Source organism: Arachis hypogaea, chromosome 11 (genome assembly GCF_003086295.3).
Source record: "Arachis hypogaea cultivar Tifrunner chromosome 11, arahy.Tifrunner.gnm2.J5K5, whole genome shotgun sequence".
Taxonomy (NCBI): Eukaryota; Viridiplantae; Streptophyta; class Magnoliopsida; order Fabales; family Fabaceae; genus Arachis; species Arachis hypogaea.
This window is the reverse complement of record NC_092046.1, coordinates 145185802-145207547: the sequence shown is the minus strand read 5'-3', so window position 1 is coordinate 145207547 and position 21746 is coordinate 145185802. Positions and strand designations below refer to the sequence as shown.

General features: G+C 33.5%; 2 protein-coding genes across 4 annotated transcripts; one reads left to right on the top strand and one right to left on the bottom strand.

The window, feature by feature from the left end:
• Window positions 1-9053: 9053 nt before the first annotated feature.
• LOC112723287 (thylakoid lumenal 16.5 kDa protein, chloroplastic) lies at window positions 9054-10636 on the top strand. Its single transcript, XM_025774602.3, has 4 exons — window positions 9054-9636; window positions 9883-10022; window positions 10098-10170; window positions 10288-10636. Exons 1-4 carry the CDS (start codon window positions 9312-9314, stop codon window positions 10395-10397), a joined length of 648 nt encoding a protein of 215 aa, XP_025630387.1. The 5' UTR covers window positions 9054-9311; the 3' UTR covers window positions 10398-10636.
• A 180-nt stretch (window positions 10637-10816) lies between these two features.
• Window positions 10817-16152, bottom strand: LOC112723286 (uncharacterized). Of its 3 annotated transcripts, none has more exons than XM_025774600.3 (3): window positions 15850-16152; window positions 15576-15668; window positions 10817-11910 (listed from the first exon to the last, which is right to left on the bottom strand). In XM_025774600.3, exons 2-3 carry the CDS (start codon window positions 15657-15659, stop codon window positions 11140-11142), a joined length of 855 nt encoding a protein of 284 aa, XP_025630385.1. In that variant the 5' UTR covers window positions 15660-15668; window positions 15850-16152; the 3' UTR covers window positions 10817-11139. The 3 variants fall into 3 exon arrangements, with proteins under 3 accessions (XP_025630385.1, XP_029146168.1, XP_025630386.1); XM_029290335.2 differs by having other exon boundaries at window positions 15576-15701; window positions 15850-16045; XM_025774601.3 differs by having other exon boundaries at window positions 15576-15665; window positions 15850-16042.
• Window positions 16153-21746: the final 5594 nt, after the last annotated feature.

Below are 21746 nucleotides of genomic sequence, written 5' to 3'. Positions count from 1 at the left end.
CATGAATATAACACAAAATTCGAACAGTTAACAACGCTTAATCTGCATGAATACATCATGTATTTAAATGTTTTATCCGATATTTATCAATATTAACTGTCATCGATGAGCTTAAATAAAATTGCAAATAACCAAAACGTCATTGACGTTTCCCATTTCCGGATATCGAGGCAAATTGGAAAATGAAAACGACAATGCCCACTGCCGTTTGGCAGAAGAAAGACACTACTACTTAATAGTATAGTATACACGTATATATAAGTATATAGTACATGTAGTATATACAGTAATATAGTAATATAGTAAATGTATTAATTATCTGGTATTATCCATAATGTTGGGCAACGCTGACGCGCTAAGCCATAATAATTAGGGGGAGACTCACATAAAGATGGGAAAAACAACTTTTTTTTTAAAGTTGCTGACGTGTCACTCTATGATTAGTGTTTATTAAAATCGATTAATAAAATCAATTTTTAAACCAGATTCTTTAAATTTGGTTCGACCCGGCTGGTTTAAATAAACCGGTCTGGATTTTTTTTTCTTTTCTTAAATCCACCAAACTATGTCGTTTCATAGTCCCTTCTCCTCCCTCAACATCATCTCTCTCATCTTTTATACCACTTTCACAGAAGCTCTCTCATCTCTCATATCTCATTGACGCGAACCCAAGTTTTCTCCTTCTATTGGCATCGGTCTCTCTCACTGTCTCCGACAAGCTCATCGTCGGTCTCCTACGGTTTCCGATCTCACGTGCCTTTCTTGCCCTCGTCATCATTGGCGGCAGTAGCAGCAGCTCCCGGACCTGGACGTCGTCGTCGCTCCGTGTCTTGTCCCTGCCTTGCATTCAGTCTCGTGCCGTCATTGCACCCGTCGATGCCGAGACAGAAGCAGCAGTCCCCAACTTCCTCCTCGCCTTGAGCAACTCCTTGGCTTCCTTCGCACAACCTGGCCCCAATTTGGTGAGTTTCAACAAATTTTTCTGTTCATCTCTTTTGTGTTTGGTTGCTGTGTTTGATTTTTTTTGCCAAAAATAATCACATTGAGAGAAGATCACCAATATGGGCACATGGGTATTCATAAAAAGATAAACTGTATGAATGATTGAAGCCAAATTTGGTTTTTTACTATTTTATTAATAATTGTATAATTGGGATCAAACAGAATTAAATGGGTTATGCAAAAAACTGGTAACTAAAATTAAAATGGATTTTGAAATAAAAAGTAGTGATGAAAGGAAAACAGTAATATAAAAAAATATAATTGCAAAGGTGCAAATTGCAGAGAGAATGTATAGCTATATATATGATAAGGTCTTAATATTCTGGTATGTCATTTAGGACTACAATCTCCTCTTCCATCTGGAACACACGCTCCGGCAAGAACAACCTCGACTCCCGTTGCAACTCAGCTACACGTTCCTTGTACCGCATGGCGACCTGGTAATTAAAGTCCCAAACTTTGGTTCCCGTCTCAATCAGCAGTACCTCCATGGCAACGAATGCCGCGTGTTGCCTTACGACATATTCATCGGTCGAATACCCGCCGAATGCGCCGAAGTTTACCCTGGTCGGGGTGCTGAACACGTGGACTCCGTAACCGTGGTGATCCTTGCCCCCCACACGAACCGGGAATAGAGGAAAAAAATCAGGTAGTCCCACTCCGACCTTGGCGCAAGCCGCCTTCAGCTTCTCCTCTAAGTCCTCCACAATGACGAACTCGCTGGGGTCCCACTCGTGCGCAAAACCTACAACGCGAGAAAAGATGACATTGGAATGAGAAAATCAAGGACGGGGAAGGCCGTTTACGAAAATCGTAAGTCAAAAACTACAGCTGATAGCCGGAGAGCGTACCTATATCGACCTCTTCGAGGTCATCGTCGACCAGCCCATCTCTGACGCTCCATTCGCCTGCCCCCGCCTCGGTTTCGGGGACCGATGCTTTCGAGGGCCAACTGTCGCGGGATTCGGAGACATGTTCTATCTTGTGTAACGATGAAGGCTCTTAGCGTTCCAATGGCTGCTGCTGGACGGATCGTGTGATTATTGTTTACCGAAACGTTCCAATGCGGGTGTGATTGGTGTCACTCGTGGGGGTTATATATAAGTTCCTTCTCCATCTCACCAAGTGGAACGTCACACCCATAGAAGTGGGCTCCACGGCGTTCGGCTGACTAGTACTGCTTTACTTCAGTGGATTTCTCCTTTATTAATTCTCTGCATTTACTATGCTGTAATTAAAACGGCTTAATAAGGACAAACAAATATTTCTCATACACCAACTCCCAAAGTAAGGTTAATCTTGAAATCACTTGCGATAGAATAGCACAACATTTGCATCTGCATCAAGGTTTTCCAGATACATGTCCATGTAGAAGTGCTACTCTTTTTTTTTTTGGGTACTTTGTAGAAGTGCTACTTGACCAGTTCTATAGGAGGATTGGGGTAGCATTATTAAGGTAATGGAATAATATTCAACCCTTTTTTTTTTACAAGAGTCCATGCCCATTGCAACATTGGACCCGAAACCAACAACTTCCCTATCGCAAAACAAGTTTCCTCCTATCGACCAAAAAAAGGAAAAATTTCCCTCCATCACACCGGTCTTGTATCTTCGTTTCCACTTCCATTGCTATTGTCCATTACCGACGCCCATTACGAACTTCTTCTTGCCAACACTATTTCGCGAGATGGTATCTTCATCATGTCGTTGTTTCTTAGGATTGGCTGTGTTCTGTTTCCTATCTCCCATATCAGACCCATTTCCTATCTTAGGAGTGGCTGCGTATTTCCCTCCTTCCTTGCATAACGATTTGAGTTTATTGGTTTTCTATCAGGGGTGACACCCTATCTAAAGGCCATCAAATGGTAGAATTTAATTTAGGGTGTTACATCCTGTTTCCTATATCCCATATCAGACCCATTTTCTTCTCCTTCCAAGATCTGCAATGCTCACTAGGTGCTGTCGCTGCTGTTAAAGACCCTCAGGCACCTTCTCTATTCAATCTCCCAACCTCGAACCCTTTCGACGGCGATGAGGTTTGTCGCTGAGCATATGGAGCTAGCTCTCTCTAAGTCGCCGCCGTTGTGCCGAAGACTCACCAAACCTCGTCTCCATTTCATCACCGCCATGTGAATGATGACCACTAGAACGTCAGTGATAGACTGATAGTTATGTGTGCTTTTTAGGGTCTGGGTTTTGTATAACACATTTTTTGGGGAAGGCGGATGAGGGTAGCCCATGTTCCAAACATTAAATTGAACAAAAAAAGGTGGTCCATTTCGTCCAAAAAAATAAAAAAACCGAGTTCTATAACTGAAATCAAACCAGACCAAATTGAACCGATCTACAATTTCATCAAGCTTTGGATTAGAAATATAATTTCCAACAACTGTTGTACGGATGAAATCCTAACTCTTGAATTGGCATATTCTTACTTAGTCTATCAAGATCTTGATTATACTTTTCTCACGAAAGACGAAAACCTTTTTTTTTTTTAAATCAAAGATAGGAGACTCGAACCCGCAACTTCTTAATTGAGTATAAGAAGACTATGCCATTTGAACTATAACTCATTGCCACGAAAACCTTCTTCTTTACTTATAACAATAAAACACAATTCATAAGAGAATTTATATAATCATGCTATATTTACCAAATAGATCATTAATGGCACCAAACTAGTACTTCGTGATAACAATCTATGCATGCTGATGCTGCGAAATTCTCATAAAAACTTGATCGTCCTAATTATATGTATAAAATGCTATGTTTTAGACAAAAAAAATCAACTATCGACATTAATCATTTTATATATTTATGTATATATATATATATATATATATATATATATATATATATATATATATTATTTAATTTATTTTTAGTATATATTTTATATTAATAATTGATTTAATATTATTTTATATATTTAGTATATCTATTATACATTATTAATTCTACAATCTAAATATATTACATGACACTTTTTGATTACAACTAAAATCAAATCTTTTTTTTTTAATTAAAAAGTTTTTTTCTTTTTTCTCTCTTTTTTATTTCTTTTATTTTTTTACTCACTCTATCTCTTTTTTATATTATTATCAATGATTAATATAAATTTGACAATCAAAATATGCAATATGATATTCTCTAATTATAATTAAAATATAGCTATATTATGTTATTAATTTAATAATTAAAGTGTGTCACATGACACTCATTAAAATTGAGATAAAATATTTCTTTTCAAAATTAATAAACTCCTTTTCTTTATTATCTTGTCTATCTCGCTCTCTCTTTCTATTTCTTTTTATCCTTCCCATTATATATATATATATAATTTATAATTTTATATTATTAATTTAACAAACCAAAATATATCACAAGATATTTTTATTATAATTAAATTAAATTTTTTTCTTCTAAAATTAACAAACTCCCTCTCTCCTTCTTCTTTATCTTTCTCTCTCTTTTCTCTCTTATTTCTCTATCTTTTTTTTACTTTTCTATTCTATAAAAAATAAAATTAATAAAATAATATAACTCAAATAAATTCATAAAATTATAAAAATACATTAAATTTATAATTAAATATAATTAAAAATTCTATAATATTATTCACATACAAAATTTATTATTATATGCATATATTTTTAGTTTTTTTATTTAATTTAAAATTTTTACCATTTATCTTTTTAATATATATTTTCACTTCTCTTCTTTCGAATATTTATTACATATAATTTAAAAAAAATACTAATATTGTGGTTAATAATTAGAATAAGATTCGAATGTTTTAAAAATAATAATTGAGTTAATTTTATAACTATCAATATAATTTTTTTATATTAATATTTAATTATATTTTTATATATATAGAAAAAGAGAAAATATTATTTTTAAATAATAAGCATAAAAATTAATTATTTTTAGACTTAATACATAATCAGATGTAAAAGTATGCACATTAAAATTTTTTTAAGTTTTAGATAATAAATGTTAAAATTAATTTTTAGTAAAAAATTAAACTATTTTATATGAAAATAATAGTTAAAGAACTTATTATTTGATTTTTTTTAATCTACAAAGACCTTAATTTTTTTAGTTAATAAAATTTTTTATCTTCTTACCAATTTTTTTTATAAAAATAGTTTAATTCTATTAATTTTTTATACTATATAATCTATAATATTAGAATAAAATCGATATAATTTAAAAAAAAAAATTTGTTCCCCTAATATTATTACGGACAAAAGTAGTTAGTTATATGTTAAATGCGAGACATTATATCTATTTATATTTTTCTTAATCATTAAATAATGTATACATTCCATTCAAATGAAATAGATGAAAAGTAAGCCAAAAACATATACAATTTAACATAATTCATTTGTATAACAATCCGTTTCTTTTCCGAGTAATTATTATATACAAGTAGAGAAAAGTGAACATGTTGGTCCTTTTTCTTTCTATCCTATATTCAATTGCATTAATTAGCCTAAGACTTGTTGAGAAAACAAAAATGGCGATAACTTCAAATGGAAGTAGCCTTCAAAAGGGATACTCATTACTTAATACTACTACGTTGTGTAACAGGAGTGGAGATTTTTTTTCCTTAATTGGTCAGTGTGATTATTTTTTATTATTTAATACTTTTTTACATTTTTTTTGTCCTACTTAAAAAATATAACATAAAAAATTACACTTTACTAAATAATTAAGAGAAAAAATTGAAAAAATAAAACGTAAAAAAAGTACACTTTATCAAATAATTAAGAGAGAAAAAATAAAAAATATAATGTGAGAAATTACACTTTACCAAATAATCAAGAGAAAAAAAATTAAAAAGATATATTCTCATTGTATAACGTTATAGCTTTTTAATTTGCTCTTTTTAAGAAAAAAAGTGTTAAAAAGCCAAATATCCCTAGTCAATATGAGATCATACACCTACATTAGTTTACTTTATACAATTTTCTTGGATCAATTTGATTATGATATGCCGTTGATCCAGTTCATGGCAATTAAGATCAAAAGCTACGTACAAAAACCACTGAAGATCATAAAGCATTAAAGTAATAGAAGATAAACAAAAAAAAAAAGAAATAAATACTATAATAGTACGAATAACCAATTGAAAATGTTAAGCAAGCAAAATTGACTATTTAAGAAGGTGGAAGCACTTTTTTAAACGATGAAACGCACCCAATAAGGCATAGCAATAATAAGCAATGTGAAAACCCATCTCTTATTCTTTTGTATCTTAATACACTTTGTTGTAAGGGGAGTGTCATAGGCATAGATGATGATTTGTCTTTAGAGCTGGCTTGGGAGGATAGTGTTTGGTTTTATAACGAAAAATTGCAAATAAAGTAGCTTTAGGCTCAACCACTGTTCATAACCCACGTAATGGAATCTGCTTTTTACGTATCAAAAAGTGGTAGCAAATTATCATAGCTTACTTAACTCCCCTTTTGGAAAAACACACACACTCTCTCTCATATAAATGGAGTAACTTAATTTTTTGGATAACCATTGTTTTAGACTTAAAATTTAGGGTTGAAATCGAAATCGTTCTTCATGTACTTTTTTTTATTTAAAATGGTCATTCTTATTAAAATCGTCATTTTTAATAAAATTTTTAATTTTATTATTAAATTACTCCTACTTCAATAAAAAAATAAAATTAAAAAAAAAATAAAAGAAAAGAACATGTTCGGGGAAAGGGGAAGGGGAAGGAGAAGAGGGGAGGGAAGATGGAAGTGGTGGCAACACGGTGACCACTCACCACCACCGTCGCTTCTTTTCCATCTTCGCGGGCTCCCTCTCTCTCTCTTCGACAGCGACGCGACGACCTCCCCCTTGCGATGGGACGAGGCTGAGCAGCGGCTGGGCACGACGCATTCCTCACCTCGACGGCGACGCATGTAATGGCGGCGACTCCTCCCCCTATGTCACTGGCTCGCGTCTCTCTCTCCCTCTCCCCTGGGTGCGACATGATGGCGACAGCGACACATGTGACGGCGGCGACTCCTCCCCCCTTGGTCACTGACTCGTCGTTACCCCTTCTTTTTCCTCTCTTTTTTGCTTCTACTTGAGCTTCTGCTTTTGCTTCTTCTGCTTTTTCGGCTTCTATGTCTTTTTCTGCTTCTGTTTCTGTCTTTGTTTCTAATTTTAATTTTGATTTATTATTTTCTGATTTTATTGTTGTTGTGTGTTGATTTTGTTGTTGAATTTGATGTTGTTTAATTTGATGTTGGTTAATCTGATTTACTGTATTTGGTGGTCGTAAAGATATTGACCGTGGTGGTGGTGGTGGAGAGTATTTTTGTCCATAAAAAATTAAAAGGACAATTTTAATACGAAATAAAACGTTTAGGACGATTTTAAATAAAAAATTACGTGAAGAACGATTTCAATTTAAACTTTAAGGACCAAAACAATATTTATTCCCTTTAAGTTTTAGAGAAGAGATTGTTATATCAAGAGAAAGAAGGTTAGATAATCAATTTTTTTAGACTAATATTAATTAATTTTTTAAAATGATTTTATCTATTTTAAATTTTATACCATGAATTATAAATACTTAATCTTAAATTTTTTAATTTTAAAATTTAAATTTTGTAAAAAAGAAAAAGAAAATGTTTAGAATTTAAAAAAAAGTTGGTTAATATTGAAATTCTTTTTTCATATGTTTATAGATAAACTCGTGAAAAATTTTAAGATAAATTTATAGTTTTTCCTTAAAAAATAAAATACTAATTAAGTCGTCCTTGAAATTCTCTTTTGATATGATTATAGATTTTGAGAAAAAAAAATACAAAAATAAGTCATAGAAATTAAAAATTACACTATTGAACATATAGGTTCTTAAAAGATCATAACATATATATATAGTTTAATTACGCTATTAGTTTCTATAGCTTTATTAAAAACGTTAAAATTAATAGAATATTTTATTGTAAATTGAAAGTATTCATGATTAAAAATCTAATTTAATTTTTGACCGCATGAATTTTTAGAGAAATATTTTGTTAATTTTAATATTTTTGACATAAAAAAAAACTAACTACAAAATTAAAATAATATAAAGATCTAATTAAAAAAAAGTATAAAGACCTAATTAAAAATTTGATAAAATTATAAAAATTAACAAAATAATTAAACCTATATATATCTTTGAAAAATTATATTGCAACACTAGTACATTTCATTTCTCCTTAGTCTTCCATCCTATATATATAACTTGCAATGCTTACACAGATCCTGAAAAGCTATAATATTGTACACAATTCGTCTTCTTCAAGGATATTTGGTATTTTATTTTTCTTAATAACCTATAAATTCATCACAAAATATTCAATAATTGACTTATTTGTCCCATTACGCTTGTATTAATTATTATGATATAGTTAGAATTTTATGAAAACAATAACAGATATTAAACTCAAATGGCATAAGCTCTCCATACAGATATTAAACAGAAAATAAAAAGGATCACTTTTCGTTTATTGGTACAAGAACAATATACAGATAAAAATAAACACAAATATACAACATCATCATGAATCAGCATCTCACTTGAAAGGAAGATCTTTTTCTAAACGCGTCCCATCCAAACCAAACGTGTGTTCTTGTACGGACCCATTGGATATTATTACATAATGCATATTAATACAAATAATTATTGATTTTAATGAAGCGTTAAGTTAAATCATTTTGACCAAAGTATAAGGTTGTGTGGGGATATTGGGAATGATATTCATAGGTCCGGTTCGACCGAGTTAATCGAAAAACCGACTTCTAGATCTATTTAATTTAAAAAAAATTAGTCAATAAATTAATTAAAAAAAATAAATTAATCGAATTATATAATTTAATTTTTTAATAATTAATTAATTTAAAATATTAAAATATAAAAATTAAAATTTTTAGTATATAATTTTTATATATAAATATATTATTTTATTATATATAATTTAACTTACGATAAATTATGATTGAATTTTAAAACTTTTAAATTGGCTATGCTATAAAATTTAATAATAATTGATAAAAATGTTTGCACTTTGCAAGATGGAAGCGTGGCCAATTTGCATCGTGTCAATTTGTTTGAGAGCCACTTCTCCAAAATGACTATAATGCCCTTGAGAACCTCACAAAAGAAAAAATGACTGGATCACATTAGATTACAGAATCCAGCAACCTTATCTTCAAAAAAGTTCCAAACTGCCAATGTCTTGTGAATTTTTCATGTCCAAAATGTAGGACATAAAAGAAGTAAGAATATTGAAGAGAAAAACAAAAATATGGCTACAAATTTTCTCTCAACTGCAAACACCTTCCTCCTACCACCATCATCCTCATCACAATCTTTGTCATATGTTTACTACCCCATCAAGTGCAGTGTGAAAAGACAAGTAAACCCTCCAAGTGTCAGCAAGAGAGGGCTATCCATCAGCATTGTCACAAGCTTAGTGCTTTCATTGGGTGGAAAGGGATGCTTTGTTGATCATGCTAATGCAGCAATACTTGAAGCAGATGATGATGAAGAACTCTTAGAAAAAGTGAAAAGGGACAGAAAGAAGAGGCTTGAGAGGCAAGGTGTGCTTAGTTCATCCAAGAAAGAAACAGGTCTCAATCTGATCCTCCACAAATATCAATTTTTATTCCCCAACATTTGAATATATTTGAAAAAGTTCATAACTTCAATGCCTTAAAGTTTTGGGTTGAAAGTGGTTAATTCATTTGCATGTTCCTTTCTTTGAAGTATTAACTGATTTCAGTTGCATGCATGCTGGTACTGATATTTGACACCATGAGCATGTGTAGATTGTAAAGTTTTCTCTGTTACTTGACAATGGTGATGAATATCTGTAGGATATCTTCAGGATCTTGTGTACAAACTGAGTGAAGTTGGTCAAGCAATTGAAAGCAATGATCTACCTAAAGCAGGTTCTGTTTTGGGGAAAGGAACTGATACAGATTGGGTCCAAAAGGCTAATATAGCTTTGAATAAGGTAATTCTGGTTCCTCAATATGATTCCTTTCTATTTACAAGTTTGAAACTTAGTATCAGTGAACCTTTTTAACAGCTGAGTTCAAGTGCTGAAGAAAAGAGTGAGGTGGACATATTCAATTCTTCATTAGCTTCATTGATTTCATCAGGTCTGTTTATAAACTAAGATTGATTCGATTTTCATATATAAGATACAAAATATGATTTCGCAGAAGTCTTCATATGACATTGTTAAAGCACACATTGACATTTTCATTTTTGTGCAGTTGCTAGCAATGATGTTGAGTCCTCTAAGCTTGCTTTTGTGACTTCAGCTGCTGCCTTTGAGAAGTGGACCTCCATGACAGGGCTGGTTGGTCAGCTTAAGGGGCTTTAACCTCAGGATTAGAAGCAAAGCAATCAGACATTTTATTTCATTTCAAAATTTATTTATTGATGAATATAGAGGAGAACTCCATTGACAGCCACTGCCTTGGTTATGAACTGTCTCACCCAAAATTGCAATTTTGATGTCATTTGGAATTTCATGAGATGTATTATATTTCTTCACCTCACAATGAAAATAGAAGGCACTTTTCAAGATGATATGGCAATGAAATTGTAGTGTTGGTCAAAGAATGAACCATTCTCTGATTTATTTCCTTTTCACTGCAACTTATGGCTTCTTTTTTCTGCTGGTTTAGTAGACAAAAACATAAGCAATATCCACCACTCAGAGAGTTTAAAGAAATGCAAACTTCAAAGCCAATAAAACAGCATAAATGTTACCTGATAGAAGAATAAAACCTAGGAAAATAGTGCAGGAGTAACAGGAATATTTAAAATCACCATAGTATATGGTTACAGCAGGTTCATATCACATTACAAGTGTCATAAAACAGATTGTCACGAACGGAGGAACTAGAAACTACACATCAATCCAATACATGGAAGGATGGTGTACATTACAGGGCTACTCTACAACTGTCTATGGTAGTTTTCAATAAACAATCATATAAAAATAACATTAACAACAAAAACTACAGTCATCCTCAGAAGGATCTAAAAGGGGGTCAGAATGAGAGAAGAGAAGCCAAGAGTTTATTAAGTTCCCTGCTCAGGGCTTTGACCTAACCAGTTCAGCTTCCATTCCCAGTCAACTCTGCCTCGGTCTTCGCGTTTATATCATTAATCTTGTGATGCTCTTCATCATTCACTTTGGTTCCTTCTTTTTCCTTGGTTTCTCCTTCAAACTCATGAGTGCTTCTGTTGTTCTCTCCTTCCACCTCAACTTTTTTCTCAGCAATAGGTGCTGTTTCTGGTTTCTCTGACTCCTCAGCGCCACCATCTTTCTTTATCTCCTCCTCAATCTTTTCTTCAACTTTGTTCTGAGCAACATCAGAACCCTCAACATCAGCAGTCTTGGATTTCTCCTCATCATTAGGTATGTCAGCATTTTCTCCAGCATCTGTGGATTCTTTAGCATCTGTGGATTCTTTAACATCTGTACCCTCTGCTTTCTTCTCATCTTCCTTATTTTCCTCCACAACATTCTTTTCCACCTCTAAATCTTTACCATCCTTAGTTTCATCAGCTTCTTGCATCTGCACTTCTTTTGTCTCCTCTTTTTCTTCCTCCTTTTCTTCATCTTTTTTTGAAGCAGATGATTTCTTGCCACGCTTCTTCGGGGGTTCACTTTCTGGTGGAGGAGCCGCCTTGGCCTTCTCACTAATTCTTGCTGATCTTCTTGGGGTCTCACCAGTACCCCAATCAAATTCAGATGCAGCAGGGCCACCAGGGTGAGATTTCAAATATTGCTCCAGCTGCCTCCTGTTATTGATCTCCTCTCCAGTTGGAGCAGTGAACACAATCTCATTTTTCTTTGGTGTTCCAGCCTTTTTTGGTAAGTACTGCAAGGAAAATGTGATTTGTGATGATCTTTATATTGAAAAGCATGAGACAAATTAACAATCGTAAACATAGTAGAATTTGGTTAATTTCTCCAGATTCTCATAGCAATCCTTAATCTGAAAATGAATCTACGTTAACCATTTCATATTAAAATTACATTGTAGCATTGTTTCTAGTGCTCATACGTGATTTTTCATTTACACTGAACAAAAACCCACGAGAAACTTTATTACAATTTTCATATGGGTTGACATAAATTCTTGGTTTCAAGGTGTATTTTCACCCAAATATCTTACAAAATATATGAACTTTTCTATACAATATGTCAACATTCATCCCTCGCTATTTTGACTAACTCAAAACAGTGAAACAGTCCTGTTATTAACTAACAATGGTCCTTAAAAGGGCATTGAATTGATGCCTAGTTAAACATTATAGGCTGTTACAAGCTGATGCCTAGTTGAACATTATAGGCTGTTACAAGCTAGCAGTTTTACTTTTAAGCTTCATAAAGAGAGTAGCATGGCACTAAATTAACCTTGTTCAGTGAGAAGGCTTTTTCTTTCCCTCTTTAACTCTTGCATTCAGGCTATACTTGGGAAAGGTGAAAGTCCATAGAATGGTGTGGAAGAGACACAAATGTGAAGACAAGTATCCAGGGTGTCTCATACTGTGACCAAAAAACACAAAAATTCCCGCAGATGGACTGTATATAAACCATTTACCCATTTAAAACTATAGCCATGAAAAACAAATAGACAATTTCATGCAAGTAGGAGGACCCAAAGTTCATCCAAGTAGATATTGTAAACTGCACTCCCCTACAAATATCTCTCTAATTTTATACTTTTTCAGAAGATGCACGTGTTTAGGAGATCTGGTGAGTTACAAGGAGCATGAGTTCTCCAGATGCCATCTGGTCTATTAGATCACCATAGAGGATATGAACTTAATTATTTTAGATCATCATATCAAGTTAATATGTAAATCTCTTGAATGATCCAATTGACAAGGTAGAGCTAAACTAAATAGCTCAAACACTCCATACTCACCCAACCGACATTTACATAAAACCATGTGTTTATAAAACAGTTTTCAAGCAGTTTTTGAGTTGTATTATAAAACTCAAGCGAAATCAACATAATTTTACATCAAGAAACATCATAATGATTGGTAAATGGTGCCCTTCTCCAGTATACAATGAGCGTAAAAAAGAAATGAATAACCTATAATGAAATTTCATAAATCTCACAAAATATTAAGATAGAGGGTTGCAGATATGGCATGGATAATATTCTGAATTTCTGATTGTTACATGTGAGAAATGGTATGTTTTTCGTTCCAGATATAGGTAGCTGTGGTGTGTATGAAAGACATCCATTAATCTTACAAAAATCTGACAACTTGCAAGAAGGAAAGTAACAAGGCATACGAATGTTAAAACAAAGGAATGTAATAAAACTTAATTTTCTTTTTCACATGATTGTACACCATAACATACAATATATTTAAGAGGGGTTTCTTCTTGCTCAGTTGAAGTTAATCAGCAAGAGTAACATTTTCACATGAAATGACAAGTGACTTTATCATCTGATGAAGTGCAGCCTTTGTATTCCAAAGGCATTGTAAAATGACAAACCAAGGTGCCCAACTTCACTGGCTTAAGATCTATTGTGGCATGCAGCATCGCTAAGTGTTTCTACAGTCTAACCAGTTATGTGAGCAATTTAAAGATAATTAACATAAAATTATATGTTCGATGATGCCATGCCATGAAGCATTTTGAGATGCGATAATAAGAAATCACATATCAGAACAGTATCAATGTAATAGGGCCAGCTGAACACCTTAACAGCAATCATCCCCAAAAAGAATTCGAATCTGAATGTTGGGATAAGTTTTGCTGCATCTCAAACATGAATTTATTCAAGATACAATAATTTCAGCCATTTTTCCCTTTTCATCTCTTTTGGTTGAAGAAAGCTATTTGTCAAACAGTTGGAGAATGATTATGCTACAAAAACAAAATCATTCCTTGAATGAGGATTTAACTCACAATCCTGGAGTCTAACCTCATCTACAACAAACCAAAAAATATTTCAGTCTAGCTACCTACGCATTGGGAAAACTAGGAGTAAGAATGTTTGGGGCCTTGTAATTTTGTCTGATAATAAGAACAAAAGAATGACGAATATCATAAATGTCATAATAACACAAAATCCTGAAAATGAGAAATTGTGTTGGGCTTGAAGAGTGGAGAAAATTGTCATGATTTCAGCAACTTAACTAGTTATGATTCCCAAGAATTTTTTATTTTTTTGGAAAGATATCTTGGAAAATAAAGAATCATATCTTTACTCATAAGTAAATTCAAGTTAAAATATGTTTTCCTGTCATTTTGAAAAAAATAATACAATAAATTCATCCATTATTGTGAAAAAAGGAATTCGTTTGCCAAAATTTTTCCATATTAGGGGTATCTCTAGAACAAACAATCACAATAGACAAAGCTAGAGTGATCAATGATAGAAATACCTTAAAGAGGAATAATTTTAATCTAATCATATGGTACCGATGTTACACCAAGGCTAAATTTTAAACCTGTAGACAGAGTTTCGGTAAAGAAAGCCACAATATATTAGTTCAACATCATCTTCACACACAAAATCGCTGCCTTATATGGGCTGCAACATCACATGTCTCAGTCATATTTTGGAGAGAGGGATGATTTCTTATAACCATGAATAGATATATAAGGCTAAATACAGGCATAAAAAAAGCTTGAAAGCAGCCCTTCCGAACAGAGCTAGAATTTTTAGCAGCATTTTTCATGAAAGTTTTATCAATTGTATGAATGTAAAAGAGAAAAAGCACTCTTTAGAAATATTACATCAGATTAACTAATAGCATGTCCGGATTTTAGTTTGCACATCTCAAAAAACATGGAATGAAGGGTCTAAAATTGGTTCAAAATTGGATAGTTTCTTTTAACCATGAATAAATATATAATCCTAAAAACACGCATACAGAAAATTTATATGCAACAGATTAAGTCTTCTAAGCAGCACTCTATCATAAAGTTGAACCAATTCCAAAAATGCAAAAATTTGAACCGGAGTTTGAATGGTACAAACTGAATTTCAACTTATCCCAAGTCCCAACATGGTTGTTAAAATCACATTGAGCTGCATACTTGCATTTATCAAGTTTGGGGTAGCAGAAGTTGAAGAAAACCCGAAAAGCGTGGTTTCATACTAGGTTAAACCATGATTTACAAACTAAAAGACAAACACTGTAGGAATCCATCGATTTCCTTACATGGAAACTACGCCACATCTAAAAAACCCTAACAGGGGACTTAACACCCAGCAGTTAGAGAATCACTATCTGAATTCATAGCAAAAAAAACCCCAAACTTGATTTTGAATTTCGAAGCATAAGTATTGAGCATGCCACAATTGACTAATCAAATGGGGGCCAAAAATCCCTAGTTAGGGAGTAGCACCACCAATTCGTCAAAACCAAGCAAAATTCGAAAGGAGAACAAAACTCACATAAGAATTCAGCACAAAAGAGGCAATTAGATCGACAAAAGAAGCAAATTTGGCAAAATAAAAAGAAGAGTCAAAGGGAAATCTGAACAGAAAAGGGAAGAAGAGTGGACCTTCTTCTTCCAACCAGGCGGAGCTGGAAGTTCGACGGACACAGCTTCTTCCCCTGCACCCTCCTTCTCCACTGAGCTCGCCATTTTCACCTGCTACAAAATTTCCAACCCCCAACAAACAGAGAGCTAAAAATAATAAATAATTTCACAATTTAATTATAAAAAAAAAGGAATATTCGAGGAGAGAGAAAGAGATTAGAGCAGAAAATTGAGAGAAAGAGAAAAGGATAGGAAGAAATGAAGAAAATTGGAAGAAGGAAGAGAGAAAGAGTACTTAGGTTTAGGGTATTTGGATATTGATGTAGTTGAGAATTTTGATGTGTGTTGTAATGTTCTTGTTTTTGTTGTTAAAAGAGTGTAAGGTCCAGAAACGAAGCGAGATGAAGAAAAAGAAAAGAGACACGTTGTTGGAATCGCACATTAAAAATTAAAAATAAATATAAATTTATAAACTCTCTTTCGATTTCAAAGTTCAAACACATACACTTGCATTTTTCTGTTGGTTACTTCGTAACCGTCACAGACACCCTATCTTTACGCCACCTGTCCCACCTAACCCTTTTTCACATTCTTTTTCTTCTTCCAAGTCTCTTCCATTTCAAAATTTAATCTGCGGATCTCATACGCTACTGCTTCGTAGAACATTGCAGATACTTTTATATATATTTTTTTTTCTTTTTTTATGAAAGTAATAAAACAAAATACAAAAATATTATATATAGATAAAAATTTTTATATAAGAATAGCTGAATTTCGGTCTATATAATTGAATGAAATAATGAATTACATACATCAAGAAAGAAAATTTGTGAAATTCTCGATTAATTTTGTTTTCTTCGGGTTATTATTAACAAAGTTTTTAAATTATTTACTTTAATACATAAATAATAAATATATAAAAAACTAATATTTATATTTTTTATATAAATTTTTTTAATTAATATCATTATCATATGCTAAGATACAAAGTAATTACATTTTTCTAAGAAGAAAAAACAAATAGATTCATAACTTTTTAATTTCAGAGTAAAATTTTACTCCAACCTCTAATTATTTCGCTAACTCTCATTTCGTTTCTTATCGATTGAAAAATGACATTGCAATTCTTAACGATTAATTCTGTTAGACATTCTATTCCCTCTATTAATGTCTTCATTTAGAACTAACAGATTTTGTCTACGTGTCACGTTAGCTGATGGCGTGTCAAAGAACCATTCCAAAGTACAAAACGCCCTCTGCCGTGTCAGCAATATGCTGCAGTAAAATATGACAATTAAATCATTGAAAAAAGTTTAGAAGACACTTAAATCCCTAACTAATTTAAACATAGACACAAAAATTTATAATAAACCATGAAGTAGGACAAATATCCCAAAATTTCAACAAGTTATTATACCTACTACTGCACTCATTGTTGGCCTTGGTTGGTCTCGAATTGTTTCATGACATGTGCAAGAAAATGTTGGTTTTGAATTGTGTTACTTTCACCGCTTTGATTGATAGGTAATGCAAATATGAAAAATTGATTTGGCCTGAAAGAATTTTCAGGTAATGATTAATCAATGCATTAGACTGATCTTGATCACACAATATGCTGATCAATGGCCTTTGCAAGATTTGTGATTTTAAGGAAATTAGAAAACTTGTGAATGAGATAAGTAAGAGACGTTTAAAATCTGACAAGATCACATTCACAAAGATGGAGACATGAAATTTGTATTAGAGATCAAGAAGAAAATGATTAAAAGGGATTGAACTTGATGAGGTAACTTTTAATGCGCCCATATTAGGATTTGCAGAGAAAAAAAAGAAAAAAAAGAAAAGGAGGAGCAAGAAAATGAGGCTGCCACAAACCAAGGCCAGCAACAAGTGTAGCAAATATAATGGCTTGTCGAAATTCAGGAATACGTGTCCTATTTCATGGTTCATTATAGATTATGTGTCTATGTTTAAATTAGTCAGGGATTTAAGTATCTCCTAAAAATTTTTCAGGGGTTTAATTGTTCTATTTTATTGTAGCGTATTGCAGACACGGCAGGGGACGTTTTGTCCCTTGGAATAGTTCCTTGACACGTCACTAACTAACATGACACATAGGCAAAATCCGTTAGCTCTGGACGGAGACATTAACAGAGGGGTAGAATGTTTGACGGAGTGAATCGTTAGGAGCCGCAATGTCATTTTCCAATCAATGAGGTGTAGAATGAGAGTTAGAGAAAAAATTAGGAGATAAAGTGGGATTTTACTCTTAATTTGAAGACACATAGGTAGCATTTATTTTAAGGTACTAAGATGTAGACAAGGAGACTGGGATTCAGTATCATGTTTGTTGGCTTGAGACTATAACTAAATTTTCAACCCCGAAATACAAAATTTTAGTCCTTTTAGTATCTCTAAAAACTAGGGACACATGGAAATGAAATTTTTTAGGACGGGAACTAAAATTTTACTAATAAATTTTTTTCAAAAATACCCTTAATTCAAGTTGTTAATTCCAAGTTTACCTTCATCTGTTCACGCCTACTAGTGTCCTCCCTGTTGTTTCCGGTGACTGGTCCATCAAACTCCACCTTGAGGTCTCCCAGGCCTTCCACTTCATCGACCATGATGGTGACGGCGTCATCTCACGCCAGGAGCTTGAGGCGGTTCTGATGCGCTTGGTGATGTGTGAGCATCTTTCCTATCTTTTTCTAGTGAATTTGCATTTAATTTGTTGAGTTTAATTAGGAACTAATTATCTTTTAGCCATTATGGATGCTACTTTGAGTCTTGTGCAATTCTGTTTATTTTAGGTAGCATTCGGATGGATTTGATGGAGTTTCTGCAGAGAAAGAGAAGAAACCAAGGAGCTGACCAGCGAGGAGCGACGCGTACGCGTGCCTGACGCGTACGCGTGAAAAGTGAAGTTGCTCAGCGACGCGTGCGCGTACCTGACGCGTACGCGTGACACGCGAAGAAGACCATCGACGCATACGCGTGACATGCGCAACATGCAGAATTCGCAGAAAATGCTGGGGCAATTTTAGGCCAAGTTTCGACCCAGTTTTCGGCCTAGAAACACAGACTAGAGCCAGAGGATAACAGAGACTCAAGGGAGATTCACACAAGAAGGGTTATGCCCACTCCAAGTTAGGCGTGGACCCTACGAAGCAAGTGGTCCCCATCCATCAATTGAAGACATGCTGATTGTTTTAATTAATTCTGAATTAAACTTTATTTTTAATTTGAAATAGGAAAAGATATTATTTTAGTTTTAGAAGATAGATTTTAAATTAATTAGGATTAGATATAAAAGGGGATTCCATTCCACCTAAAAAAAATATATTTTTATCAGAATCCTTATTTTCTCTCTGAACCATGAGCAACTAAACTTCCACTAAGGTTAGGAGCTCTGTCTATTGTATGGATTGATTTTATTATTTTTCTATTTTAATTCATGTATTGATTTCTATTTCAAGAATTGTTTTTGTTCTTTATCTTATGAATTTGGGTGGAATGGAAGTATGACCCTCTTTCTAATTGAGTTCTTGTATAATTTGGAAAAGCTCTTTACTTGAACAACAGCTTGAAAACAATTTCTCCTAAATTCTAATTATCTGGACTTAATGGGATACGTGACATATAATCCTCTTATATTTTGGTAATTAGGATTTTTGTGGCATAATAAACTAGAATTAAGCTTCACCTTCTAATTGGAATTAATTGATCAAGGAATTGACGGTTGATGAATTTGAGAGGAGACTAGAAAGGTCTAAGGAATTAGGGTCTAGTCACTTATAGTTTGTCATGAATTAAATCTTGCATAATTAAAATAGTTAGTAAGAAAAGCCAATCCGAAAAATGGATAACTCTGAAGCCTTAACTGTTTCTCCATACTTTAATCCCAACTTATTTACTTGCTCTTTTAATATTCTTTATATTGTTTAATGTCTTTTGAACACCAAAACACTATTTTCTATTTGTCTAACTAAGCCAATCACTCAATAATTGTTGCTTAGTCCATCAATCCTCGTGGGATCGACCCTCACTCACTTGAGGTATTACTTGGTACGACCCGGTGCACTTGCCGATTAGTTTGTGGGTTATAAATACCGCACCAAGTTTTTGGCGCCGTTGCCGGGGATTGATAGTGATTAACAACTATTAGTTGTTTGATTGTTTAGATTAGGCGTTTTAGTTTTAATTTTATTTAAATTTTACTTTAGTATTTTCGAAAAAAATATATTTTTAAATAAATTAAATAGCACTAATATTTTTCCTTAATTTCTGAAATTAAGTTTGGTGTCCCCTAGTTATTTTTATTTCAATTTTTCCTGTTTATTTTTCTTGTTAATTTCGAATTTTTATTCTATTTATTTTATTTAGTATTATTATTTTATTATTTTACACAGGTTACTTCACAGAGACTTCTCTGCACTTTGACGTAGAGAATCCCATCTTTTCTTGTCTTCTGTTTGTTTATGCGCAGGAACAGAGACAAAGAACATCTCTTAGACTTTGATCCTGAACCTGAAAGAACTCTCAGGCGATGTTTGCAACAAGCAAGACTTTGCAAGGCTACAGAATCCACTATGGATCACAATAATGCTGTTAATACCAATGTGGCAAATCCGAATGGAGATGATAAAAAAAAGAGAGTGCTTGGCTCTTACTCTGCTTTTACTACAGATCTTTATGAAAAAAGCATTGTGGTGCCTCCTATTGCTGCGAACAACTTTGAGTTGAAGCCACAATTGGTCACCCTGGTGCAACAAAACTGACAGTATCATGGTCTTCCCCACAAAGACCTAAATTAATTTATTTCTAATTTTTTGTAGATTTGTGATACTGTGAAGACAAATGGAGTGAACCCAGAAGTGTACAAACTCATGCTCTTTCCGTTTGCTCTGAGGGATAGAGCAAAGCTATGGCTAGATTCCCAACCCAAGGAGAGTTTGGATACTTGGGACAAGGTTGTTACTGAGTTTCTTACTAAATTTTTTCCACCAAAAAAGCTGACTAAGCTTAGGGTGGACGTTCAGACCTTCAGGCAGAGGGATGGTGAAACTCTTTACGAAGCTTGGGAAAGGTACAAGCTACTGATTAGGCAATGCCCTCCGGACATGTTCTCTAAATGGACCCAACTAGACATCTTTTATGAAGGTTTGGGTGAAATGTCCAAGATGTGCTTGGATAATTCTGCAGGTGGTTCATTGCACAAGAAGAAGACACCGGAGGAGACTATTGAGCTGATTGAATTTGTTGCTAGCAACCAATATTTATACTCATCTAACAGAAATCCTGTGAACTCTGAGGCTCCTCAGAAGAAGGGTGTTATGGAAGTAGAAGCTCTTAATGCTCTTCTTGCTCAGAATAAGCTTATGTCTCAGCAAATAAGTCTACTTACTCAACAAATGGGTGGCATGCAAGTCTCAGCTATCAACACCCAAAACTCATCCCAAGAGGTCCCTTATGACATGACAGGTAATTTTGTACAAAATGATAATTATGACGATGCTCAATGCTTCTCTGAACAGGTCAATTAAATGGGGAGTGGTTCTAGAAATCCCAACAATGATCTATATTCTAAGACATACAATCAGGGGTGGATAAATCACCCAAATTTTTGGTGGAGGGACCAACCTCAAAGAGCTCAGAATTTCAACAATAATTCTTAGGGCGGCTTCCAACAGAACAATCATAATAGCTGCCAATTTCAGTCTCAGCAGCAACAACCAACTCAGCAGGCAAACTCTAAATCCTAAGAAGATTCTAATTGAGAGATGATAAGGAGTTTCATGCAGAAAACCAGAACCTCCATTAGAAACTTAGAAGTGCAAATGGGCCAATTGAGCAAGTAAATACCTGAGAGGTTTGCAAGTACATTTTCAGGTGATACAGTGGTGAACCCAAGAGAAGACTGCAAGGTTATTCAATTGAGAAGTGGTAAAATAGCTGGATCTAAGACAAAGGCCAATGAAGAGCTAGTTGAAAAGGAAGCTCCAGATGAGAAGAAGGAAGAAGTGGAGCACGCCCCCCCCAAATCGTGCAGACAACTCGTTCCCTAACTCTCTTGACACTTATCTTACATTGCCAAAGGCTCCTGAATACAAGCCAAAAATGCCATATCCTCAGAGGCTTCAGAAGGCTTCCAAAGAAAAGCAATTCTCTAAATTTTTAGATGTCTTCAAG